This window comes from Strigops habroptila, chromosome 23 (genome assembly GCF_004027225.2).
Source record: "Strigops habroptila isolate Jane chromosome 23, bStrHab1.2.pri, whole genome shotgun sequence".
Taxonomy (NCBI): Eukaryota; Metazoa; Chordata; class Aves; order Psittaciformes; family Psittacidae; genus Strigops; species Strigops habroptila.
Genome location: NC_044299.2, coordinates 74,210 through 98,202, shown reverse-complemented (window position 1 = coordinate 98,202; position 23,993 = coordinate 74,210). Strand labels below are relative to the sequence as shown.

At 68.5% G+C, this 23,993-nt stretch overlaps 5 protein-coding genes across 6 annotated transcripts; 3 read left to right on the top strand and 2 right to left on the bottom strand.

The window, feature by feature from the left end:
• Window positions 1–539: 539 nt before the first annotated feature.
• TUBA1A (tubulin alpha 1a) lies at window positions 540–3,882 on the bottom strand. Its single transcript, XM_030510391.1, has 4 exons — window positions 3,737–3,882; window positions 2,530–2,752; window positions 2,309–2,457; window positions 540–1,695 (listed from the first exon to the last, which is right to left on the bottom strand). The coding sequence occupies exons 1-4, from the start codon at window positions 3,737–3,739 to the stop codon at window positions 715–717; spliced, it is 1,356 nt and encodes a 451-aa protein (XP_030366251.1). The 5' UTR covers window positions 3,740–3,882; the 3' UTR covers window positions 540–714.
• A 3,922-nt stretch (window positions 3,883–7,804) lies between these two features.
• Window positions 7,805–10,586, top strand: LOC115618644 (tubulin alpha-1C chain). Its single transcript, XM_030510393.1, has 4 exons — window positions 7,805–7,855; window positions 8,568–8,790; window positions 8,864–9,012; window positions 9,552–10,586. The coding sequence occupies exons 1-4, from the start codon at window positions 7,853–7,855 to the stop codon at window positions 10,524–10,526; spliced, it is 1,350 nt and encodes a 449-aa protein (XP_030366253.1). The 5' UTR covers window positions 7,805–7,852; the 3' UTR covers window positions 10,527–10,586.
• Window positions 10,587–11,351: 765 nt separating this feature from the next.
• PRPH (peripherin) lies at window positions 11,352–14,412 on the top strand. 2 transcript variants are annotated; one of them, XM_030510397.1, is made up of 9 exons: window positions 11,352–11,786; window positions 12,450–12,510; window positions 12,693–12,788; window positions 12,880–13,035; window positions 13,118–13,243; window positions 13,324–13,544; window positions 13,778–13,827; window positions 13,958–14,028; window positions 14,159–14,412. In XM_030510397.1, the coding sequence occupies exons 1-9, from the start codon at window positions 11,419–11,421 to the stop codon at window positions 14,204–14,206; spliced, it is 1,197 nt and encodes a 398-aa protein (XP_030366257.1). In that variant the 5' UTR covers window positions 11,352–11,418; the 3' UTR covers window positions 14,207–14,412. The 2 variants fall into 2 exon arrangements, with proteins under 2 accessions (XP_030366257.1, XP_030366258.1); XM_030510398.1 differs by having other exon boundaries at window positions 11,397–11,786; window positions 14,162–14,412.
• Window positions 14,413–15,217: 805 nt separating this feature from the next.
• C1QL4 (complement C1q like 4) lies at window positions 15,218–17,141 on the bottom strand. The gene is made up of 2 exons (XM_030510401.1): window positions 16,608–17,141; window positions 15,218–15,551 (listed from the first exon to the last, which is right to left on the bottom strand). Exons 1-2 carry the CDS (start codon window positions 17,127–17,129, stop codon window positions 15,372–15,374), a joined length of 702 nt encoding a protein of 233 aa, XP_030366261.1. The 5' UTR covers window positions 17,130–17,141; the 3' UTR covers window positions 15,218–15,371.
• A 5,175-nt stretch (window positions 17,142–22,316) lies between these two features.
• On the top strand, window positions 22,317–23,968 carry DNAJC22 (DnaJ heat shock protein family (Hsp40) member C22). The gene is made up of 3 exons (XM_030510399.1): window positions 22,317–22,379; window positions 22,771–23,572; window positions 23,759–23,968. The coding sequence occupies exons 2-3, from the start codon at window positions 22,826–22,828 to the stop codon at window positions 23,933–23,935; spliced, it is 924 nt and encodes a 307-aa protein (XP_030366259.1). The 5' UTR covers window positions 22,317–22,379; window positions 22,771–22,825; the 3' UTR covers window positions 23,936–23,968.
• Window positions 23,969–23,993: the final 25 nt, after the last annotated feature.

Here is a 23,993-nt window from a genome sequence, read left to right as displayed (position 1 = left end):
CTCAGCTGAGCCAGGGCTGTGTCTCTCCCCTGCAAGAAGGAACAGAGGGACCCCAGAACACACCATGGGTGGGGCTTGGTGGGGCACCCATCCAGCAGGATGATGGCGCCACTCAGCCCCAGTGGTGGGGGGCAGTAGAACCCACCCCTCAAGAGGCAATGCAGCCCCTCCCCTGCCTGCACACAACAGGCAGGAGCCCCCACCCTCCCGACTTCAGCCAAAACAGGGGGGCTGTTGGCTCCCCCCCCAGGAGGAGTTAAACCACCCCCCCTGTGTTCACTTGGGGCTCACTTTGCTCCTGCTCCTCAACAAACCCCCCCAGCCCTTAATAGAGGTGAGGAGAAATGAGAGGGGGAATATGGGGGGGGACACACTGCCCAGCCCGGGGCACGATGGGTTTGGGGAGCACAGGGCTGGGCTCAGGGACCAAGTAGAGCCCTGGGGTGCAGAGATCCAGATACTATGGGGTGTCATCAGGAACAGCATCCAACCCGCAGCAGGGACATCGCAGCACAGAGTGAAGACACTGGAGCCAGGGATAAGACAGGGAATGCTTTTTATTCAGACCCACAGGAGAGGACGGGTGGGTCCGGAACAGACTTTTCCATTGAAGCACAGACCATTGACAGGACAGACCGCGGCGCACACACTGCTACAGCCCTGAGGGCCTTCAACTAGGTTATGTTCCCTGTAGAGCAGCACCCCTGGGGGAGTTCAGTATTCCTCCCCTTCCTCCTCTCCCTCCCCTTCCACTGAATCCACCCCCACCTCCTCATAATCCTTCTCCAGCGCGGCCATGTCCTCCCGGGCCTCTGAGAACTCGCCCTCCTCCATGCCCTCCCCCACGTACCAGTGCACAAAGGCTCTCTTGGCGTACATCAGGTCGAACTTGTGGTCCAGGCGGGCCCAGGCCTCGGCGATGGCCGTGGTGTTGCTCAGCATGCACACTGCGCGCTGCACCTTGGCCAGGTCCCCGCCGGGCACCACCGTGGGGGGCTGGTAGTTGATGCCCACCTTGAAGCCGGTGGGGCACCAGTCCACGAACTGGATGGTGCGCTTGGTCTTGATGGTGGCGATGGCGGCATTGACATCCTTGGGCACCACGTCCCCGCGGTACAGCAGGCAGCACGCCATGTACTTGCCGTGCCGCGGGTCGCACTTCACCATCTGGTTGGCCGGCTCGAAGCAGGCGTTGGTGATCTCGGCCACCGAGAGCTGCTCGTGGTAAGCCTTCTCGGCTGAGATGACAGGGGCGTAGGTGGCCAGCGGGAAGTGGATGCGGGGGTACGGCACCAGGTTGGTCTGGAACTCCGTCAGGTCAACATTCAGGGCCCCATCGAAGCGCAGGGAGGCAGTGATGGAGGACACGATCTGGCCTATCAACCTGTTAAGGTTGGTGTAGGTTGGCCTCTCGATGTCCAGGTTGCGGCGGCAGATGTCATAGATGGCCTCGTTGTCCACCATGAAGGCACAGTCGGAGTGCTCCAGGGTGGTGTGCGTGGTGAGGATGGAGTTGTAGGGCTCCACCACGGCCGTGGAGACCTGCGGGGCTGGGTAGATGGAGAACTCCAGCTTGGACTTCTTGCCATAGTCGACAGAGAGGCGCTCCATGAGCAGGGAGGTGAAGCCGGAGCCGGTGCCACCCCCGAAGCTGTGGAAGACCAGGAAGCCCTGCAGCCCTGTGCATTGGTCAGCCTGGTGAGGGGAGACAAGGGGGGGGCATGTTTAGTCCAGGCAACAGCAGAAGCTGCTCCTTCAACTCTGTGGCCTCCTGAGGACATCTGGGGGCTTTCCAGAGCAGGAGTCACCGGGATGGGTGGCACGGTGGCCCTGACCCATCTGTTGGTCATTGACTCATAGGAGCAGTGAATCCCTCAGGGAAGCCCCGGTGGAGGAGTGGCCAGAAGCACCTTGTAGGGACATGTTTGGGCACCGGGGCCAAGCATCGGACTCGGCACATCCGCATGGCTCCGGGCAGGACCGGTCCGAGCTGCCGCCGCCGGCGCGGTCACCGGGGCGCCCGTTCCCAGCCGCACGCAGCTGGACTGGGCCGTGGCGAGAGCCAAGTGGGAACAAAGAGGGAATTGCAGAGCTCAGCACCGCCCGGGGGCTGCGGCGCTGTGGAGCCGCTCCAGCTCCCCGCTGCGCCGCATCACGCTGCGGCCAATGGCAGCCACTGCACAACAGGATTAACATTCATTAATACATTAAAGCTAAAGCCAGCCCGGCTGCGCCGGGGGGAGGCCGGGACGGAGAACTGCGGCTTTGTCCTCAGCTCGCCCCCTGCAACCGCCCTCTCCGCGCCTACCAGCTTGCGGATGCGGTCGAGGACCAGGTCGATGATCTCCTTCCCGATGGTGTAGTGCCCACGGGCGTAGTTGTTGGCCGCATCCTCCTTGCCCGTGATGAGCTGCTCAGGGTGGAAGAGCTGCCGGTACGTCCCCGTGCGCACCTCGTCTGCGGGGAGAGCCCGTTAGCGCCCGGCGGCCCGTGGAGCCCGGCCCCCCCCCGGCCCCAGCCCGCGCTCACCGATCACCGTGGGCTCCAGGTCCACAAAGACGGCGCGGGGCACGTGCTTGCCGGCGCCCGTCTCACTGAAGAAGGTGTTGAAGGAGTCGTCCCCGCCGCCGATGGTCTTGTCGCTGGGCATCTGCCCGTCGGGCTGGATGCCGTGCTCCAGGCAGTACAGCTCCCAGCAGGCATTGCCGATCTGCACGCCCGCTTGGCCAACGTGGATGGAGATGCACTCACGCTGCGGGGACAGGACATAGGGACGTGTCACCCCTCCAGGCTCCCCAGCTTTGTCCCACCCTAAGGGCCCCATGGGGATGCTGCACCCTGGATGGAGCCCGGACGCACCCTATTGTTCTGGGTCCTGAGCTCTGGGGTCCCATCCTGCCCACCCAGGGACCTGGGACCGTGCCCATTGTGGGATGGGAAGCTCAGAACTGGGGGGCTCATCCTGCTCCAGGGGACTGGGACCCCACACAAGGCAAGATGGGGGACCCCAGGGTCCCATCCTGCCCTATACACCCTGCTGAGCCTCAGCACCAGGGTCCCCGTTAAACCCGGGCAACACCCATTGTGGACGGCAGGGACCACCCCGTTCTGCCCCCACCCCCCCCCAGGGACTCATTCTGCTCCGTTAAACTGGGGCCACGCCCAGAGTAGGCTCAGCACCGGGGGAGGGAGCTGTCCTGCCCGGTTTAACGGGAGCCACGCCCAGTGCGGGACAGCAGCACGGTACCGGGAACGGGGGACCTCGCTGACCCGGTGCCACGCCCAGTACGGGCTCAGCCCCAGGGAGCCATCGTGCCCGGCTTAACGGGAGCCACGCCCGCTGCGGGCTCGGGGATCAGCACCGGAGACTCATCCTGCTCGATTTAACGGGCGTCATGCCCAGTGCAGGCTCAGGGCTCGGTCCCGGGGGTCCCATCCTGCCCACTTTAACGAGAGCCACGCCCGGTACGGGCTCGGCGCTGCGCCCAGGGAAAAGGAGAAGGACGCATCCAGCCCCGGTTAAAGGGAGCCACAGGCAGGGCTGAGCCCCCATCAACCCCCCCTGCCCGCTGTAACGGGAGCCACGCCCGGTGCGGGCTCAGCCCCAAGACCGAGGGCCTCATCCCGTTCTTCCCAGGCGCCGCGGGGCCGGCGCCAGCAACGGGATCGGAACTGGGGACAACGGCGGCACTGGGGGACGAGAACCGGACCCCCCCCTTCATGCCCCTCCCCTCACCATGGTGGCGTTCGGCTCCGGGGCGATCTCACAGCCCGACGCTGAGGCGGTCGATGTAAGAGGCACGGTGGAGCGCGGGGCTCGGCGCGGAGCTTTATAGGGCCCGGCGGGGCGGGGCGGGCGGCGGGGCCGGGGGGGCGGCGGCGGCGGCCATTGGCGCGGCCCGGGATGAGGTAATGCCCCCCCGGAGCCGCAGACAAAGGCCGGGCGGTGCGGGGAGGGGGGGGACCGGGGGCTGCGGCGGCCGCCGTCGGGACCCCGGCCGCGTCCTTGTCCCCGGCCCCGCCGGGCCTCGGTGCCCGTTCCCGGCCGAGCTGCCGGCCGTGCCCTCGTACCTCTGCACCGCCCCGATGGTGCCCCCGTCCCCGCGGCCACGGGCCTGGCTCCTCGTCACATCCCTGTCCCCATCCTCAGCCACACCCAGGTCCCGTGTACCCATCCCTGCCTGTGCCACCATCCCCTTGTCTCGCCGCTGTCCTGGCTCCTGTTTATGCTCCTGGCCCCATCCTCGGCCACCTCCCACTCCCTGTCCCCAACCTCACTGTTGTCCCCATCCCCATCGCACTCGGTCCCCACCCCTGTCCCCAACCCGACCACACCCTGGCCCCCTTCCCCGGCCATGGCCCTGTCGCTATCTCCAGGAACGCTGTCCCCAACCCCAGGGACGCTGTCCCAGGCCTGGCCGTGTCCCAGTGCCCTGCTTCCCAGCCACCACTTGGCCTCGGTCCCCACCGTGGCCCGGTGCCCTGGATGCAGCCTGGCCCATGCCCGTCCCTTCCAGCGCCTCTTTGTCTGCTCCGGCAGCAGAACCCAGCCCCGCGGGGCCCAACCGGGGGGACAAAGGGTCCTCCTGGGGGCAGCTGAGGACGAGCAGGGCCGTGGCGCTGGGGGCACTGTGGGGACATGGGGGACAAAGCCCTGAGGTGGGGTTTTGGGGCTGGGGGCAGCTGCTCTGCGGCAGCTGGTGGTGGTTGGGGACACAGCAGGGACACCAGGACGCGCAACCCCCGGCCCCTCCTCCATCTGCTGCGGCCCCTGCATGGCCCCCCTGAGCCACCGGCCCCACGGGCCCGAGGGTTTCCCCTCCTCGGGGGGGGGGTTCCCCTCCTTTCTGTCCCTGTAAAGGCCACAGGGGCTGGGGGAGTTGGGGGTTCAGTCTCGCAGAGGGGTGACCCCGCACCACTGGCAGGACTGGCCCCAGCTGCCGCAATGGAGCTGTTACGGTGCCCCCCCGCGATGGGAAATGACATTCTTCTCTGCTCTTCCCACATTATGCAGTTTTCTTTGCAGCTCCAGGTTCCCACATCCCCAACACCAGCCCCACATCCCCAGCATCAGCCCCACATCTCCACCGCCAGCCCCATGCTCTGCCAGCCGGGTGCTTTTGGGGTGCTGCTGAAGTGGAGTGGGAGCAGGGCCCATGGGCTTGCAGACAAAGAGGGGCGAGGATTTGGGCATCGCCCACCAGAACAAAGGACTGGGCGGTCCTGGCTGTGCTGAGCAGAGGAGAACGGGGAGATCCGGCTCCCATCGGGAGCAAATGGGTTTTAGGGGTTCCCTGAGCCCAAAGCAGCTCAGCCATCCCAGCCCTGACCCACAGCAGGGCCATCCCTGCATGGGAAATGCCCTCTGTCTTTGTCTCCCCATGGTCCTGAGCCCCCAGCACCGATGTGGGGCCCGGCAGCGCGTCCCCAGCGCGTCCCCAAGGTGTCCCCAGGGTCTGGGGGCTTGGGGCCCCTCAATAGCCCCCACCCCGGGGACCCCTCTCCAGGCTGGGGGGGGGCCCTGCCCATTGTGTGCCCCAAGCCGTGGGCTGGCAGGGGGTGCCCCATGGGGTGGCGATGGCTCAGCCCCCCCTTGGCGATGTGGGGTGTGGAGCGAGGGGCTCTGGGTGCCGGGGGCTCCCCGTGTCTTCCCCATCTCGTTAGGTATGGAGGGCCACTCGTCCCCACGCCGGCCGCTGCCAGGCAACCGCCGTGGTGGCGGGGTTGCTAGGAGACCGGTTGCTAAGAGACGGGCTGGGACACCCCACCCCCCCCCCCCGCATTCCCGTTCCCCAACGTCCATCCCAGGGCCTGTGGGGGGGTGTGAGGAGACAGGGCTGGAGGCCCCCCCCCCGCCTAACCCTGCTGTGCTGGGGGGGGGGCACCATCTCCGGGACCCCCCCAGTGCGTGGAGGGGGGGGTACACAGTTACGGGGGGTCCCCCAGGGCCCACCCTGCCATGGATGCCATGGAGCTATCCAGCCCCAGTGTGTGCTGGACCGGGGGGTCCTGGCCCGGCTCCCGGCCCCCCCCCGGCACTTCCCGGCCTCCTGTGCTCTGTTGACTGTTGGTAGCAACGCGGCTGCTCCTGGTGACGGTTGTTGTCCCCCCCCCGCCATGTCCACTGCTGGGCACCACTGCACGGGACAGGCCATTGCCCGCACCGGGGACCCCCCCTGTGCCACACAGAGCCCCCAGCCCTGCCCATGCTGCCCTCCTTCGGGCTGGCATCTCGCGGGGGGGGGCTTTGAGAGCCGGTGGGTCCTGGTTTCCTGGCACGGGGCGGGGGGTGTCACAATGTGTCCCATTCCTACCCCTGCAGCCCCCCTCTGAAGGGCAGGGTGAGGCCTCCGCGACCCCCAGTGCTGGGGGCAGTGGGTGACCCTATCCCCATGGAGGGGAGCAGGGGGTTTTGTCGCGTGTCCCCGCATTTGGGTGCCCCCACTCTGCGGGAGCCACAGCAAAAGGGGGGCTCAACTCGGGGGGCAGGGCGGGGGGGGCTGCAGCCGGGGGAGTGCGGCCGCGCCGCCGTGGGGAGGGGGCTGCAGCGGCGCAGCACCGCAATGCGGCAAAACCCGCAATAACGGAGCAGGGCGGCGGCGGCGGCAGGAGGCGGGAGAGACCCCGCTGCGGGGGGGTCCCCGCACTGCCCCCCACCAAAATTCCCCAGACCCCCAGCAGGAGCTGCGGTGGGGGGGACTCGGGGGGCTCCGGTGGCGCAGGGAGCGGGGGTCGCAGGGGCATCCCGGCCCCAGGCAGGGGCCAGCACCAGGGATGTGCGCAGGGAGCGGGGGGACACCGGGTGCCCAGGGGATGGAGGGCACCGGGGGGCCCAAGGGGATGGGGGGACACTGGGGAGCCTGAGGAGTGGGGGCACAGTGGGGATGCCCAGGACACCCCGCCCCAGCCGTTGTGCCCGGCGCTGTGCGATGGGTGCAGCCTTGGCTGGGGGGAACACCCTAGGGGTGCGCAGGGGGAACCCGGTGGCTCCGCAGGGACACGCTGCTCTCGGCCATACCGGGACCCTCCCTGGGGCCGTGGCCGGTCCCGGAGGGACATCGCGCTCCCGCCCCCCAGCCCTACATGGGGACAGGTTCCCTTTGCCGGGGGGGGGGGGGGGGGGTACAACAAGGGAGGCAGTGGTGCGGTTCCAAGCCCGGCTGGGGTTCTCCGGGGCCGCCGTGTCCCCACGCTGTGGCCCTGGGAACCCGATCAGGGCCAGGGGAGCCCCAACCCCTCCCGTCCGTCCTGTGTTACCCGAGGGGCCGCCCCGGGGCCTGGCAGGGGAACGCGGGCGGTGCCAGGAGGGGGAGCAGGAGCCGGCGCGGCGGGGGCCCGCGGGGCTTCCCACGGGAACGGCACCGGGATGGGGACGGGGAGCGGAGGGGGGGACCCCCGGGACGGGGGCCACCCCCCCGAGCCCCCCAGCCCGGGCTGCTCCGTGGTGCTCCCTGCGCGGAGCCCGGGGCTGCGGCGGGGGGGAGGGGGGGCGCAGGGATCTCTCCTGCCCCCACCAGCCCCGCCCGGCCCTAAAGCCCCCCCAAAATCCCCCCCAAATGACCCCAAACCCCCCAAGCCCCGCCCCTCGCCCCGCCCCTCTACCCGTTTCCCGCCCTCCACATTCCACTCCTCTGACGTCACCGCCCACCCGGCTTTCGAACCGGCCAATCAGAATCGAGGCGGGGCATGGTGGGCGTGGCCATCTGGCAAGGGGGCGTGGCGGGGGGCGGGAAAGGCGATGCCACGCCCCCCCGCGGCCCCGCCCCTCCCCGGTATATCACGGGGGGGCCCCGCCAGGCGCCCCCCGCCTCCTTCCTCGGTGACTCCGTAGCGGTTCGGGCAGTGAGCGGCCATGGTGAGGGCCGGGGGGGGTTGCGGGAGCCCCCCCGCGGCTGTGGGGTCCTTCTATGTCCACGGTAGCACGTGGAGCTGTGTCCTGGGGGGGGGTGTGGGGGTGAAGAGTTCTCGTGTGCCCAAGACACTGCGTGCGGCTGCGGAGCACTGCGGGGGGGGGCACCGTGTGACTCCGGTGTGCGGTGTTTGGGGTGGGGGGGGTTGGGGGTCCCAGCCCTGGGTGCACCGCATGTCCCAGGCTCCAACGCAGGACCTGGAGGCATCCGCTCCTGGGGCTCAAGGGAGTGCCCCAACGGAGTGTGGGGGTGCTGGGGGGGACCCTGCTGCAATCTCCCACTGGAGATGGGGAGAACCCCTCATGTGTGGGGCGATGGCGGGGCGCAGGCACGGCCGTGGCTGCGGTGGGGAAACGCTTCCCAGTCCCGGGAGTTTACCGGGAGTTTGCTCTTGCCCTGAGTGGAGCCGGCGCGGGGGCGGGGACCCATCCCTGTGGATCAGCGCTGCTGGAGCAAAGCGGGATTTCCCTTTGGGATCCGGGGGTGATGGGGACCTCTGAAAACAGGGGAGTGACTTTGTCTCCATCCCTGCATGAGTCTGGATAGGGAATGGCGAGGACCGGGAATAACCCTGAGGAATCCCACCCCATGAATGTGGGGGGTGTATGAACCCAGCCGGTGCTGGGGGGGCCTGACCCTGTCCCCGTGTCCTCGCAGCGTGAGTGCATCTCCATCCACGTTGGCCAAGCAGGCGTGCAGATCGGCAATGCCTGCTGGGAGCTGTACTGCCTGGAGCACGGCATCCAGCCCGACGGGCAGATGCCCAGCGACAAGACCATCGGCGGCGGGGACGACTCCTTCAACACCTTCTTCAGTGAGACGGGCGCCGGCAAGCACGTGCCCCGCGCCGTCTTCGTGGACCTGGAGCCCACGGTGATCGGTGAGCGCGGGCTGGGGCCGGGGGGGGGGCCGGGCTCCACGGGCCGCCGGGCGCTAACGGGCTCTCCCCGCAGACGAGGTGCGCACGGGGACGTACCGGCAGCTCTTCCACCCTGAGCAGCTCATCACGGGCAAGGAGGATGCGGCCAACAACTACGCCCGTGGGCACTACACCATCGGGAAGGAGATCATCGACCTGGTCCTCGACCGCATCCGCAAGCTGGTGGGCATCCCATGGGGTGGGTTCGTTCCCGGGGTGGGGGAGCGGCTGAGGACAAAGGGACATCGCTGCCCCTGGCGGGGGGGGGGGGGATGATCAACTGGTCCTTCTCACCTCATCAGCACTTTGGGACAGGAGGTGGAGCTGTCCTGGGGTGTGGGGGACAGGTCTGGGCTGTTCCTGGTGCCCATACGGGACGCATCAGCTGAGCCCAGCTATGAGAAGGAGGATGGGAAACCCCATGCCCGGGGCAAGGGGGCCTCGCAGCCCCAGTTTGGGTGCTGGTGCAGCACTGGTTGGACTGGTGCGGCTGCTTGAGCTCTTTGAACCTGTGGTTCCCACGCTGGGGCTGGCGCCGGGGCTGGCTGGACCTGCCATGCCGCCGGCTCCGCTCCGGGAGCTCCAGGCACATCAAAGCCGGAGCTTGGCCGCCCGTGGGCTTGTGTGGGCCGGGTGGCTCCTGCTGCACCCATCCTGGGGAGCACGAGGCTCCAAAGCCATGGCTGACCCACTCTGGACCCCGCTGGGGGCTCTCCCAACAGGCTGACCAATGCACAGGGCTGCAGGGCTTCCTGGTCTTCCACAGCTTCGGGGGTGGCACCGGCTCCGGCTTCACCTCCCTGCTCATGGAGCGCCTCTCTGTCGACTATGGCAAGAAGTCCAAGCTGGAGTTCTCCATCTACCCAGCCCCGCAGGTCTCCACGGCCGTGGTGGAGCCCTACAACTCCATCCTCACCACCCACACCACCCTGGAGCACTCCGACTGTGCCTTCATGGTGGACAACGAGGCCATCTATGACATCTGCCGCCGCAACCTGGACATCGAGAGGCCAACCTACACCAACCTCAACCGCCTCATCAGCCAGATCGTGTCCTCCATCACTGCCTCCCTGCGCTTCGATGGGGCCCTGAATGTCGACCTGACGGAGTTCCAGACCAACCTGGTGCCGTACCCCCGCATCCACTTCCCGCTGGCCACCTACGCCCCTGTCATCTCAGCTGAGAAGGCTTACCACGAGCAGCTCACTGTGGCCGAGATCACCAACGCCTGCTTCGAGCCAGCCAACCAGATGGTGAAGTGCGACCCGCGGCATGGCAAGTACATGGCGTGCTGCCTGCTGTACCGTGGGGACGTGGTGCCCAAGGATGTCAACGCCGCCATCGCCACCATCAAGACCAAGCGCAGCATCCAGTTCGTGGACTGGTGCCCCACCGGCTTCAAGGTGGGCATCAACTACCAGCCCCCCACGGTGGTGCCCGGCGGGGATCTGGCCAAGGTGCAGCGCGCGGTGTGCATGCTGAGCAACACCACGGCCATCGCCGAGGCCTGGGCCCGCCTGGACCACAAGTTCGACCTGATGTACGCCAAGAGAGCCTTTGTGCACTGGTACGTGGGGGAGGGCATGGAGGAGGGCGAGTTCTCAGAGGCCCGGGAGGACATGGCCGCGCTGGAGAAGGATTACGAGGAGGTGGGGGCTGACAGTGTGGAGGGAGAGGAGGATGGGGAGGAATATTAGTGCCTTTGGCTCTTGTGCCCGTGACACTGTGATGCTCATCATTAAAGATGCTCTTTCCACTCTTGTCTCATTTATTGTCCATTGGGGTGACTGGGGGGGATGCTCTGAGGGCAGAGGAGGTCCTGGCTGGTGAGAGGGGTTCTGTGTGATGGGGGTCTCTTGGCTGGGTCCTGTGCCATGGGCTGGCTGTGCCCTGCCAGGCTGCCTGCACTGGAGGGGTTCATGTCCCCCTCTCCGTGCTATTGTCACTGTCACAGAGTGGGCTACCCGGTGGGGTGCAGACCCCTGGATCTCCCCCTGCTCTGGGCCAGGGACCCCCCAGCTCTGTATCCTGGAGCGTGGCCAGGATCCAGCCCAGTGCAGGTGCCCTGTGCTGTACGTGGTGACTGGCTGCTCCCCCGTGCGGTGCTGGGCAGGGCATTGACCCCTTCCTGTAACTGCTGCCCGGGGGGGGGGGGGGGGGCAGATCCATCATCCCCTGCACATGGCAGCTCCTGAAGAGCCGAGTCATGGCTGCCCCTTCAGCAGGGGGGGGACAGGTCAGGTCTCCCCTCCTCGGGTTCTGGGCCGGCAGGACCTGCTCCATAGCACAGGATGGGACCCCGCTGAGCCGCAGCAGCCCCAAGCCGGGGGCTTCACCCCACGGGGTCCCCCACCCCCGCTGTTGTGTCCTGGAAGGGGGACCCCCTCCCTCCATCCCAATGGATCGGGGTCCCACCGCTCCCGCTGCTGCCGGGCCCCTCTGCGTGCCCCATCCCGCCCCCTGAGGAGACACCCGCAGGCCCCGGCCGGAAGACCCCTCCCCTCGCACCCCCGGGTCCCCCCGACGGGGCGGAGCCGCCGCCCGCTATAAACAGCCGGTACCGGCAACCGCCGTCCTCCCGGTACCACCATGAGCCGCGGCGGCCGCGTCCCCCCCCCGCACCGCTCCTTCGGGGCGCCACCGCCCCTCAGCGCGGCCCCGGGGTTGCTGGCGGCGGCGGCGGCGGCGGCGCGGGGCGCGGAGCGGCAGGAGTTGGCAGCCCTGAACGATCGTTTCGCCGCTTTCCTGGAGCGGGTGCGGGCGCTGGAGCGGCAGAACGGGGCCCTTCGAGCCGCGCTGGGCCGCGCCGCCGCCGCCGCCGCACCGCGCACGGCCGGGCTGGTGCAGGGGGAGCTGCGGGGGCTGCGGGAGCGGCTGCAGCTCCTCGGCCGGGACCGGGACCGACTCCAGGCCGAGAGAGACGGGTTGGCCGCCGACCTGGCGGCCCTGCGGCAGCGGTGGGTGGGCGGCGGGGCCGGGGATGCACCGGGATGAGGGATGCGCCGGGATGAGGGATTCACCGGGACGGGGACCAGGGGATGCACTGGGATGAGGGATGCACTGAGATGAGGGATGCACTGGGACGGGGACCAGGTGATGTACCGGGATGTGCTGGAGAAGACATGGGGAGATAACCCCCAGGTGCCCTGCGGCATGCAGTCGGATAGGGATGCACCGGAGGCCGCAGGGAGAGGAGCACCGCATGTACCAGGGTGCGCTGGGGGGGGACCGGCCGTAAACCGGGGAGGGGCCAGGGATGCGCCCGGCAGAGGCTGGAGAAAGCACCGGGGGGACTGGGAGGGGCTGGGAGCTCGGGCACTCCAAAGGGTGGGGCACGGGGAAGGGGCACTAGGAGTGGACAGGGACAAGCACTGAGGGGGGAGATGGGCCCAGGGCAGGCCTGGACCCCCCCGGGGAGGAGCATGGCCCAGGGAGGGGTCCTGGGGGGCTGCAGTGGGGTCTTGGCTCTGTGACAGGGCCCACTGGGGTCCCCCCCCCAGTGGGGGTCCTGCCCTGGCTCAAGTTTGGGGGGCTCCTCTTGCTCCTCCATCCCCACGCGCCAGCAGAGAGGGGACTGCAGGAGGGTCCTCACCCAGTTCCCCTCCTCCTGCTGTCCCCAGGCTGGAAGATGAGACCCAGAAGCGGGAAGACGCGGAGAAGAGCCTGGTGCTGTTCCGCAAGGTGAGTGGGCTCATGCAGTGCCCATTCCCCTGTGCCCTCCATGCCACGCACCCCCAGGCTGCTCATGCATGTGAAGGCCCCGGCCATGCACCATGTGGACCCACGGGGGGCCAGGGGATGTCGGGGGGGGGGGGGCCGTGCCCTCTGTGGTGCCCCACAGCTCATCCTGGCTGTGCCTGCAGGACGTGGATGATGCCACCTTGTCCCGTCTGGAGCTGGAGCGGAAGGTGGAGCTGCTGCTGGACGAGATCGGCTTCCTCAGGAAGCTGCATGAGGAGGTGCGATGGGGACACGGGCTGGGATGGGGGACACGGGTCGGGTCCGTGAGCTGTGTCGTGACATGTCGTGACCCGCCTTGTGCCCACCCAGGAGCTGCGAGACCTGGAGGTGAGCGCCCCAAGCCCGGCGCCACCGGTGGAGCTCTGCAAACCGGAGCTGACGGCGGCACTGCGGGAGATCCGCACCCAGTACGAGAGCATCGCCGTGAGGAACCTGCAGGAGGCTGAGGAGTGGTACAAGTCCAAGGTACCCGGGGCTTAGGGGGGGCTCTGAGGAGGGGGTTGGGGCACCCCAATAGCGCTGACGCCCCCTCTTGTGGGTGCTGCAGTTCGCCGACCTCTCGGACGCGGCCAACCGCAACCAGGAGGCGCTGCGCTTGGCCAAGCAGGAGATGAACGAGTCGCGGCGGCAGATCCAGAGCCTCACCAGCGAGGTGGATGGGCTGAAGAGCATGGTGAGACCCGGGGTGGGGGGGACACTTGGGGGGGGGGGGGACCAGGTCCCAGCCCTGCAGAACATCGTCATCCCGCACAGAACGAGGCGCTGCAGCGGCAGATGCGGGAGCTGGAGGCTGAGTTCGGGGAGGAGATCGGGAGTTACCGGGACGCGGTGGAGCGGCTGGAGCAGGAGCTGCGGCAGCTCAAGGAGGAGATGGCGCGGCACCTGCGCGAGTACCAGGACCTGCTCAATGTCAAGATGGCTCTGGACATCGAGATCGCCACATACCGCAAGCTGCTGGAGGGCGAGGAGAGCCGGTGAGGGCCCCCCCCGCTGGCTTCCTATGGGATCTCCTTGGGAAGGAGGCGGATCCACAGAGAACAAGCAGCTCCCGTCCCAGGGGAGCCTGGAGATAACGGCAAGGCCAAGGGATGGGGTGAGGATGGGGGAGCTGCTGCTGCTGCTGCCCCCCCGCCCGCCCGTGATGGGGTCACTCAGTGGTGACCAGTGACACCCCACAACCCCCTCACCCCCTTTTTCCCCCCTCCAGGATCACCGTCCCCCCGCACCCCCCCATCTCCTTCAGCATGAGGAGCTCAGGTGAGCGGGGCTCGGGGTCCCCCACTGCGTCCTTGAGGGTCCTTTTCCCCCATGGGGGTGCAGGCGGGTCCCTGTGCCCCTGCCCGGGGGGGGGTCACACGGGGGGGCTCATAGCCTCTGTGTCCCCCAGTGCTGGAGCCTGCGCAGAGCCCGGCTCGGAGGATGGTGCTCATCAAAACCATCGAGACACGGGACGGGAAGGTGGGGGGGCCCTGTCTGATGGGGGGGTCCCTGTCCCTGCACTGAGGGGAGTCCCCCTCTCTGGAGGGAGGGGAACCCTGCTGGGGGTGTCGAACCCATCTGGGTGCTGACTCTCCCTTCTCCCTTGCAGCAGGTAGTGACAGAGTCACACAGAGAGCGAGCAGAGCCGGGGCAGTGATGGGGGGTTCGGGGAGGGCTTCATCGCCCCCCCCCGCGGTGTGATGCATCCGGTGCCTTGTGTCCTCCCTTATTCATCTCTATTTATTCCACCCCTCCCGCCCCTTGGCTCTATTTAACGTTTACCGAGTGCCCCCCCACAGGGGTCGCGGGGTCCGGGGGGCGCTGGGGCTGCCCCCCCCCGGCAAATAAAGGCTGTGGCGCGGAGGGACCGAGTTACGCTGGAGGTGCAGGGGGGGTGCGGGACCACCAGGCGGCGCTGTCCCACAATCCCCCATCACGGCGCTCTACTCCCCCTCTCCTCTCCTTCCCGGGAGCTGATAGGCTGATATCAGCCTATCGCTGAGAGGACGGGACGCTCGACCAATCTCAGATGGGTGCCTGCGCGCGGTGCCGCCGCTGATTGGTCAGCGCTTGGCCACGGGGAGAGTCATTGGCCGTGGCGGTGTTTATAAACAGGGGCCCCGCTCACGGTGAAGCGGGACAGGAGCGAGAACAGGGACCGGGGTGTGTCGGGGGGGGGGGGGGGGGGCCGGAAGAGGAGCCCTCACCCGGCAGCAGCCCCTGACCCACCGCGGGTCGATGCGGTTGCGCCGATGATAACCCGGGTCCTGCCGCCCCCCGGTGTGGGGTATCCGGTGCTGTGAAGCCCCAGCCCCGCCAACACTTCCCGGGGTCCCCCCCTACCCCCGGTCCTACCCGGCGGGAGCCGTGTCCTGCGTGCGCCGGCCGGGCGGTGGCAGCACCGGCCCATGGCCGTGCGGGGACAGGGATGGAGACGCGGGGTTCGGGCACGGGGTGGGGGTGGATCAGCAGCGTGTCCCCGGCTGGGGGGGCTGTCGCTGTCCCTGCGTTCCGGGGGATTGATGGGGAAGGTGGCAACGAAGGGTCCCCCCCAGCGGCGTGGAGCTCGTCACAGCGGCTCAACCTCCTCCCGGGGGTCGTGTCCCCAAAGGTCCCCTCCACGTCCCCCCCCGGCGGAGGTGGCGGCAGCCGCTGCACATCCAAACCCCGAGTGTTTTATTGGGGGGGTCATGACGCCCCACGATCAGCTGCAGGGATGGGGACAGCACCGGGACACCCCGATGCCACCCTTGGGGTGCTGCATGCGGGGAGGGGGACACGGAGCACTGATGGGGGTGGGTTTTGGGGAGGACCCGGAGGGGTCAGTCGGGGTAGATGATGAACCCGGAGAAGGTGCTGTACTTGTTGGTGTTGCCGCCGTGCACTTTGCCCCCGTCCAGCTTGACGAAGACCTCGTCCCCCACGTCCAAGTGCAGGATGACGCTGTTACTGGCGTAGTCGTAGTTCTGGTCTGCGTCCTGCGCGATGGCGCTGGCCCGGACCTGGGGGGGGGACACACGGTCATCAGAGCCCCCACTTCTGCGTCACGCTGTGCCCAGGACCCCCCCACCCCGCTCAGCCCCCGCTCAAGGTCACGCTCTGCCCCGGTGCCGCAGAGCCGAGGGATGGATCCGGTGTCCTCCCCCCACTCCCAACCTGCTTTGGGAGGGGACAGGGACAGAGCCCTCCCCGGCCCCCCCGCATGCAGCCAGAGCTGGGTCTTGCTGTCAGTGTTCAACTGGTGACCGGGGAGCCCCGGGACCGGGGGTGCCCCGGAGGGGGGGTGATGGAGCCGCCATTGATCCCGCCGGATCCATCCTTGTTCCTCCCATAATAAAAGGGAAGTGTCCGGGGTGTGAGCTGCGCCACCGTGAACAAAGGGACGGCCGGGAGGGGGCACAGCCAGGCCCCCCCCACCTCCCCCCGAGCCCGGTTCTCCCGGGAGAACATGTTCCCCCCCCCGACCCTGCAGCAGGAGCCCCGGGAATGGGGGTTTCGTGTCCCCAGGGATGGGTGGGTGCTCCCCCTGTCACCCCCCTCCATGGCCCAGAGCGGGAATGGGATAGGGGAGAGATGGGAATGGGGCTGCTGGGGGTGTGGGGGGAAATGGGATGGAGGAAGAGGCATGGGAAGGAGAGGATGGGAATTAGGCTCGGGGAATTGGATGGTGGAAATGGAATGTGCGGGGTGGGGGGAATTGGAGATGGGGGGGGATCATGATGGGTGGAGCTGGGATGGGGGGGTCAGGAATGAGGGGAACCAGGATGGAGCGACAGAGATTTAAGGGTAAACAATGGGAAAAGCTGGATGGGAGTAAACAAGATGGGAAAAGCGCGATAGGTGAAGCTGGTGGGAGGAACTGGGATGGGGGAAACCGGGATGGGGAAAACTGGGATGGGGGGAATTGGGATGGGAGGAGTGGGGCTGGAGGAGCAGGACAGAGACACCTGGAGCCGGGCTGGAACAGGGCAAGGGACCGGGTGGCAGGGAGCAGGATGGGGGATACCAGGAGGAGCTGCAGCCGCGGTGGTGGCACCGGCACTGGTCCCAGCCTGTACCTGCCCGTTTTTCATGAGGTCAGCCCACATGCTGGTGCCGTCGCCGCCGCGCATGAGGACGTGGTAGGTGAAGAAGTAGATGCCGGGCAGGGGGCAGGTGAACTTCCCGCTCGAGGGCTCGTAGTAGTTGCCCACGTTGGTGACCACGTCGTCGAAGCGCAGCACCTCGTAGCCCTCATGGGGCTTCCGCAGCCCCGCGTAGAAGGCGATCTTGGGGCTGTAGAAGGAGGGGATGTACCCCCCGGGACCTGGCCCCGGTGGCCCCGGTGGCCCCGGCCGGCCCGGTTCACCCGGTGGCCCCCGTGGTCCCGGGGGTCCCGGGGGTCCCCGTACGCCGGCACGACCCTTGCGGCCTGGCTCGCCCTTAGCACCGGGCAGGAAGGGCGGCGGGGAGGCCGCGGGCAGCTCGGGGCCGGGGTAGGGGTCACAGACCATGCGGCAGCTGCCCAGCATCTCATAGTGCGCGGCCGCCTTGGAGCTGTGCACCAGCAGCGGGATGGCCACCAGCAGCACCAGCACCATGGCCACGCCGACGGCCGCCCCGGCCACCCGCTTCCGCCGGCTCAGCCGCGACGCCGCCAGCGCCAGCAGGTCCTCGTCGCCCTTGGGTGTGATGGTGCTGCCGGGGGGATGGACGGCACCCAGCCGCCCACCGAGAGCCTCACGTCCCGGTGGGGACAGGGATGAGGATGGGGATATGGATAGGGATAGGGATGAGGATAGGGATGGTCACAGCAGCGGGGATGGGGTTGGGAAGAGCAGCCAGGCTGGGGATGGCAGCGGGGCTGGAGGTGGGGATGGGAACAGGGACAGGGACGGCGACAGCAGCAGGGCTGGTGCCAGGGACAGGAATGGGACCAGGAGCGGGAGTGGAGCCGCGGATGGAAGCAGGACTTGCGCTGGTGAAGGGGACGAGAGCAGAGCCGGTGATGGAACCGGGAGCGGAGCTGGGGAAGGGGCTGAGACCGGAGCTGAGGATGGAGTCGAGACCGGAGCTCCCGCAGCAGCCAGGACCGGAGCCGGTGGAGGAGCTGGTGATGTAACCAGAGCCGGGACCGAGCCGGGATGGAGCCAGGACCAGAGCCGGGATACTGCCGCGAAGGAGCCGAGACCGGAGCCGGGATACTGTCAGGAAGGAGCCGAGACCGGAGCCGGGATACTGCCGGGAAGGAGCGGAGACCGGAGCCGAGAAGGAGCCGGGAAGGAGCGGAGACCGGAATGGAGCCGGGAAGGAACCGAGACCGGAGCCGGGATGGAGCCGCCGCGACGCGCGGGGCAACTTCTCGCCAAGTTGCCCGGGAGCAGCCTCCTTCCCCCGGGAGCGGGACCCCTTCCCCCGGCAGCAGACCGGAGCGGCCCCGCTCTCCCGGTGCGCACCGGCGGGGACGGGCTGAGGGACGGGGACAGGCAGCGCCGCCCGGAGCGGTTCGCCCGGAGCCCCCCCCTCGCCCCACTCTTGGTCCCCGGGGACTCGCGGCCCCGGGCCCACAGCGGAGTCTCCCCCGCTCCCGTATGCCCTCCCCCCGCCACCGCCGGTGCCCTCCGGTACCTGCCGCCCGCGGCGCCGGGAGCCACGTGCCGGGGCCGCCGCCCGCAGCGCGCCGCGCCCGCAGCCCCGCTCCGCCCGCCCCGCTCGACGGCACCGGGCACGGCGGGGGCGGGGAGGGGGCTGGGGGAGGGACGGGAGCGCGGGGGGGGGCCGGGGGGAGGGAGTGTGCAAAAGGGGGTGCGGGGGGGGTGGGGGGCTGGAGGTGCACAGCGCACTCCCCCACGCACCCCCGTGGGCCCGTTTTTGGGAGCCCCCCTGGCCGGGGGGGGGCTCTGTCGGGGCGCTCGGTCCCTTACCGGGATGAGGACAGAGCCCCGGCGATGCTCCAGTGCCTCCGGTACCACCGGGAGGCTGGAGCTGGGGGTGCGGGGGGAATGTATGTGCATATGTATGTGTGTGCAGGCGTGTGCGTGCTCAGTGCAGGCATGTACATGCTTAGCGCAGGTGTGTGCAGGTGTGTGCATGCTTAGCGCAGGTATGTGCAGGTGTGTGCATGCTTAGCGCAGGTGCGTGCAGGTGTGTGCATGCTTAGTGCAGGCGTGTGCATGCCTGTGTGCCTTTTGTGTGCATGCTCAGTGCATGCGTGTTTATGCCTGTGCATGCTCTATGCATGTGCATGCTCAGTGCCTCTGTGCACATGCATATGCATGCTTGGTGCATGTGTGTATGTGCTGCGTGTGTGCTCTGTGTGTGTGTGTGCATGCTCAGCGCATGTGTGTTTCTGCCTGTGCATGCTCTATGCATGTCCATGCTCAGTGCATGCGTGTGCGTGCCCGTGCATGCTCCATGTGTGGGATTCATCCCGGTGCTTCTCCCGGCCGGCCGGCGGCTCCAGCGGCCGCCGATCGATCAGGGGCTATTGGCGGGATTTATGGCCCCGTTCTGCGGGGGATCGATGCGATCCCGCCGATGTTTGTGCAACAAATCAAGCGGCTGAAGCCGCTCCCCCGCTCGCCCCTGCGGGAGCCCCCAGTGACCCCGGGAGCCCCCCGAGTCCCACCGCCACCGCCTGACGTTAACGAGCAGCATCAGCGCGTTAATTAGCCGCGAGGGGAAGCCCCGCCGCTAATTACCAGGGACCAGGGGGTGGTGGGAGCGGGTGAGAGGGGGTATTTGGGGACACCGGGGGCCCGGCTGCCCCCAGCCCTGCGGCAATGGGGCGAACCGAGGCTCGGGGTGAAGGCGGTGGCGCAGAGAGCAGGGAATGGGTGGCGTGGGGGGGGGCAGCGCCGGATCCTGGCTCTGGTGCCCCGGTGCTGCTGGGTGCTCGGCCCCGTCGTGGGGGCCCTGCGGCCGCACCGAGTCTCGGTTTGCTCCTCCGGCTGCTCCCGCTGGGCACGGGGCGATGCTGCGGTCACCCAAATGGGGACGGACACATCCCGCGCCGCAGAGCCCGGAGCGAGCCGGCGGAGCGGAGCATGAATAAATGCATCACCCGGCTCGGGGATGGCGGCTCCGGTGCAGCCACGGTCACCATCTGCCTCCGCGGCCCCCGAGGACCCACCGGCTTGTGCAACGGCCGTGCGGCCCCCGCAGGGTCACATCCAGCGCCGGTGCTGCTCCGTGCATGGCCCATAGTGGCCGGTGCATGGTCCCTGGCACCCAGGGGACATCATCCTTCCTCTCCCCACGGCTCCCACAAGCGCTTCCCTTCCCACGGGGTGGCAGAGGGAGCCTCATGCCGATGGATATGGATGGCTGGATGCGGCCGCACGCTCCATCCAGGCCCTGGTGGCAATAAAGCCACCCAGGTTGGATGCAAATTGTCCTTGAGCGGCGACAATAAAGCTGCAGCTTCTGTGCTGAGTGGTGCTGGAGGGGTCACATCCGCGTTCTCTGTGCCCGTCCCCCCTCCCCGCCCCCCGGGATGGGGCTGAGCCTCAGCCCCACAGAAACTGCTGGAGGCTGCCCCACATTGGGAGGGAACACACATACACGGTGTTACTCTGCCACTGCTGTGGTGCTGCAAGGTCTCAGCCCATCACGGGCTCCGGGAGGGAGGGGCATCCCTTGGGAAGGGGGAATTCCCAAGGGGGGGATTGATGTGCCGTGCCCCCCCCGCGCTGGCGGGGGCCGTGCGGCGGGGCTGTCCGTGCCGGCGCTGCCTGGATGGATGGATGGCTGCGGCCCGGCCCGGATTAATTCTCTGGACAAGTGGCATTTATTACGGATGCAGGAGATGTCAGGCAGAGAAATCCATCCCGCCTGGGCGGCAATTAAAGCGGTGGCCGGGGCGCAGGGGGGGCCGTTTGCCCCCTGCCCCTCACCGCGGCACCCCGGGGCTGTGCACCCCCTATGCGGTGCTGCCCCCGCGCTATGGGGCCGGAGGCTCATTGGGGATTCGGCTCATGCCCACCTGAGCCGGGCACTGACAAATAGACATTTAAATCAGACAATTAGCTGGGCTGCACCGCTGACATCCTTAATGTATTAATGTGCATCAGCAGCTAATACATAGCAAATCCCCCTCAGAGCAGCGCGGGGGGACCGGGGCCGCGGCGCAGCCGGGGCTGGCAGTGATGGACGAGCCCGGGGGGACCCCGGCCCCGGCGCTGGCATTAATTACCAGCCAAGTGACAAGGCAGCGACATGCGGGAGGTGCCGGAAGCCTTCAACCAGCGCCGGCAGCCTGTGAACGGGGCGGCCGCGCCTGCACACGCGTGTGGGGATGTGCTGCGGGGGGGGCACGGGTGTCTATCGGGACATGCGTGTGCATCGCGACATGTGCGTGCAGCGGGACACGCGTGTGCAGCACGAGGTGGATGTGCATCGGGGCACATGTGTATGGGGATACAGGGGAATTGAGATATGGATGTGCATCACGGCACACACGCGTAGAAGGAACCACATGAACTGGGACATGTGAGGAAATGGCATGATGAGGCCCTGGTCATGGCCTTTGATGTGTCCCTGGCATGCCCCTGGCGTGCCCCCAGCCCGGTCCCCGTGTCCCCGCGCGGTGACAGATGCTTCAGCTCACAGGGACACTCCGGGGATCGATGCCACCAGCGCTGGCGGCCGCGGCTGATCAATGGCACCAATGACACCAGCACACGGAGCCCCCCCCTCGCCCTCCAGGGCTGGGGCACCCCGAGCCCCCCCAGGGCTCCCGTGCACACACGGCTGGGGGCACACGGGAGCTGCGGCCGCTCTGGGGGCTCCATCCTGCCCCCCCCCTCCAGTGCCGGAGGCGAATCTGACATTTGGAATTCGGGCTATTTAAAGGAATCGAGGAGGATGTGAGACATCCCCCCCCCATCCTGTGCTGAACCAGGAGGCACAGACCGAGCTCCCCCCCCAGCGCGGGAGTCCGGGGGGGTCCTGGGGACTGCGGAGCCCGCCCAACCATGGGGAGGGTCCGCTATTGAGGGTGATGGGGCTGAGCCCCCCCGCGCCAGGCAGTGGAGCGTGGGCCGGGGCCGCTGGGACCCGCTGTCAGGGAGGCAGCCAGGCGGGGCGGGCGGCGCGGGAGGGGCGCTGTCAGAGCGTCCTGACGGGCAGCGGGGCGGGGGGGCCGACAGCATCCCCCCACTGCTCACAGTATCCCCTTATTGCCCCCCAGCATCCCCCCATTGCTCACAGCATCCCCCCATTGCCCCCCAGCATCCCCCCCATTGCTCACAGCATCCCCCCATTGCCCCCCATTGCTCACAGCATCCCTTATTGCCCACAGCATCCCCCATTGTTAACAGCATCCCCCCGTTGCCCCCCAGCATCCCCTACTGTTCACAGCATCCCCCCATTGCTCACAGCAACCCCCCAGCATCCCCCTATTGCCACCAGCATCCTGCCTCTCACCCCCCCCAGTGCTTTGGCCAGGGGGATGCTGGGGGTCCCCCTCCAGCCCCGGCACAGCGGTGAGTGGGGTGACGCACCCCAAAGCCCATCGGCTGCATCACTGTGGAGATGCTGAGCCTGTGGGGGGTTCAGCCCCCCCCGGCGCAGGGCGGCTGCGGGGCCGTTAATAATGGATGAGCCCAAATTGGCGGCTGCAGCCGGTTAATCCCGGCAAACACGGCGGCGCTGAGCAAACAGGGGCTGCGCGGGGAGGGCCTCACGTCCATGCCGCAGTCGGTGCCCCCGGGGGAGGCTGTGGGGCTGCTGTGGAGCTGCCCCCCACCCTCTGTCCCAGCACCACTGCCGCTGCTGGTGCCCTTTGCCCGGTGGTGTGTGGGGCAAAGTCTGGTGGGGAGGGCGGCGCCACAGGAGCTCCATGGGGAGAGGTGGGTCGGGATGTGGATCAAGGGGGGCTCAAGGGGTCCTGCGTGGGCTCATGGGGTCCTGGGTGGGTTTATGGGGTCCTGGGTGGGTTCCTGGGGTGCTGAGTGGGTTCATGTTGTCCTGGGCGGGTTCATGGGGTCCTGGGCGGGCCCAGTGGGTGCTGTGTGGGGATGCACTAGCCCTGGGTGGGCTCGTGGGGTCCTGGGTGGGCTCATGGGGTCCTGGGTGGGCCCACGGGGTGTTCTGTGGGGATGCGCCAGCCCTGGGTGGGCACATGGGAGCCGTACTGGTCTGCACTGGTCCTGAATGAACATGTAGGACCCCATTAGAGGGGTCTGGCAGGGGGGACACAGCATGACCCGGGGGTCCCTGATGGCACCATCCACCCCGCAGGGTGCCAGATGCTGCGGCCGTGCTGGTGCCCCGCGGGGCGGCGGTGACACACGCCATGGCCAAGCGGCTGCTGGTGGCTTATGGGCTGTGGGCGCTGGGGGGGCCGCTGGGGCTGCATCACCTCTACCTGGGCCGGGACAGCCACGCACTGCTCTGGATGCTCACACTGGGAGGCTTCGGCGCCGGGTGGCTCTGGGACGTGTGGCACCTCCCGGGCTGGGTGGCCACCGCCAACGGGGCTCCCATAGCCCGCAGCGGGCCGGTACCGGCGCTCAGTGCTCTGCGCCTGGTGGGGCAGGTGCTGGTGGGGATGTACTTCGGGCTGGCGGCGGCGCTGGGGCTGCCGGGGGTACCGGCGCTGGTCGCGCAGCCCCTGGCCGTGGGGCTCGGGGTGCAGCTGGTGGCCTCGGTGGGGGACCAGACATCGGAGGCGCCCCGCACGGTGGCCGCAGCCTTCGCCGCCTCCCTCCTGTTCCAGGGCCGGGTGCTGGCGGTGCTGCCCATCAGCCTGGCTGCTGCCATCGCCGCCCAGCGGCACCGGCGCTACAGACACCGCGGGGCGCCGCGGCCCCGGCTGCCCGCCCGGCTCTACCGCCTGGGGCTAGCGCTTGTGGCCTTCGCCGCGCCGCTCGCCTGCCGCGGGCTCGGCGCGGTGCTGGCGCTGTCCCGTGCGGTCACCGAGCTCCTGCTCCTGCCCCTCCGCGCCGGCCGGCTCCTGGCTGAGGTCTTGGGGTTCGCCGGCGGCTCCCGGGGATGCGGCGCCGGCGTTGAACCGAGCGAGCGGCAGCGGAGGGCATATGAGGTGCAGGATGCGGCGCTGGGTACCCGGGCGGAGGAGGGATGCTGAGCTGGGGGTCCATGGGGTTCGGTGGCTCCCATGCCTTAAGGGGGGGGCAAACCCCCTTTCTGGGGTCCCCTCCAGCTGCTGGAGGTACACGTGCGGCCCCGGGAGGGTGTCAGGGTCCCCACAGCCCCCTCTTGCCCGCAGGTCCTGGGTCTCCCACCAGGCTCCTCCATGGAGGCCGTGCACCGGAGCTACCGGGAGCTGGTGAAGCTTTGGCACCCGGACCACAACCGGCACCGCGCCGAGGAGGCCGAGCAGCGCTTCATCGAGCTGCAGGAGGCCTACGAGGAGCTGGCGGGGCCCAGGAGAGCCCCGGGGTGATGCCGGGGAGGGGTGAACACGAGTTTCCCTCTCGCTGCTGCCTTGTTCCTTCTAGCGC

Bases quoted from the DNA above. Each gene is read 5' to 3' on its own strand.
- C1QL4 (XM_030510401.1), bottom strand. From the start codon at position 17,129: ATGGTGCTGGTGCTGCTGGTGGCCATCCCGCTGCTGGTGCACAGCTCC. The intron at 15,552-16,607 runs GTACAGGCTGGG...TCCCCCCCCCAG, and splicing joins ACCTCATGAAAAACGGGCAG to GTCCGGGCCAGCGCCATCGC.
- DNAJC22 (XM_030510399.1), top strand. From the start codon at position 22,826: ATGGCCAAGCGGCTGCTGGTGGCTTATGGGCTGTGGGCGCTGGGGGGG. The intron at 23,573-23,758 runs GTGCAGGATGCG...TCTTGCCCGCAG, and splicing joins GGCAGCGGAGGGCATATGAG to GTCCTGGGTCTCCCACCAGG.
- TUBA1A (XM_030510391.1), bottom strand. The intron at 2,458-2,529 runs GTGAGCGCGGGC...CTCTCCCCGCAG, and splicing joins CCTGGAGCCCACGGTGATCG to ACGAGGTGCGCACGGGGACG. The intron at 1,696-2,308 runs GTAGGCGCGGAG...TCCCCTCACCAG, and splicing joins TCGACCGCATCCGCAAGCTG to GCTGACCAATGCACAGGGCT.
- LOC115618644 (XM_030510393.1), top strand. The intron at 8,791-8,863 runs GTGAGCGCGGGC...CTCTCCCCGCAG, and splicing joins CCTGGAGCCCACGGTGATCG to ACGAGGTGCGCACGGGGACG. The intron at 9,013-9,551 runs GTGGGCATCCCA...CTCTCCCAACAG, and splicing joins TCGACCGCATCCGCAAGCTG to GCTGACCAATGCACAGGGCT.
- PRPH (XM_030510397.1), top strand. From the start codon at position 11,419: ATGAGCCGCGGCGGCCGCGTCCCCCCCCCGCACCGCTCCTTCGGGGCG. The intron at 13,545-13,777 runs GTGAGGGCCCCC...TCCCCCCTCCAG, and splicing joins CTGGAGGGCGAGGAGAGCCG to GATCACCGTCCCCCCGCACC. The intron at 14,029-14,158 runs GTGGGGGGGCCC...TCTCCCTTGCAG, and splicing joins TCGAGACACGGGACGGGAAG to CAGGTAGTGACAGAGTCACA.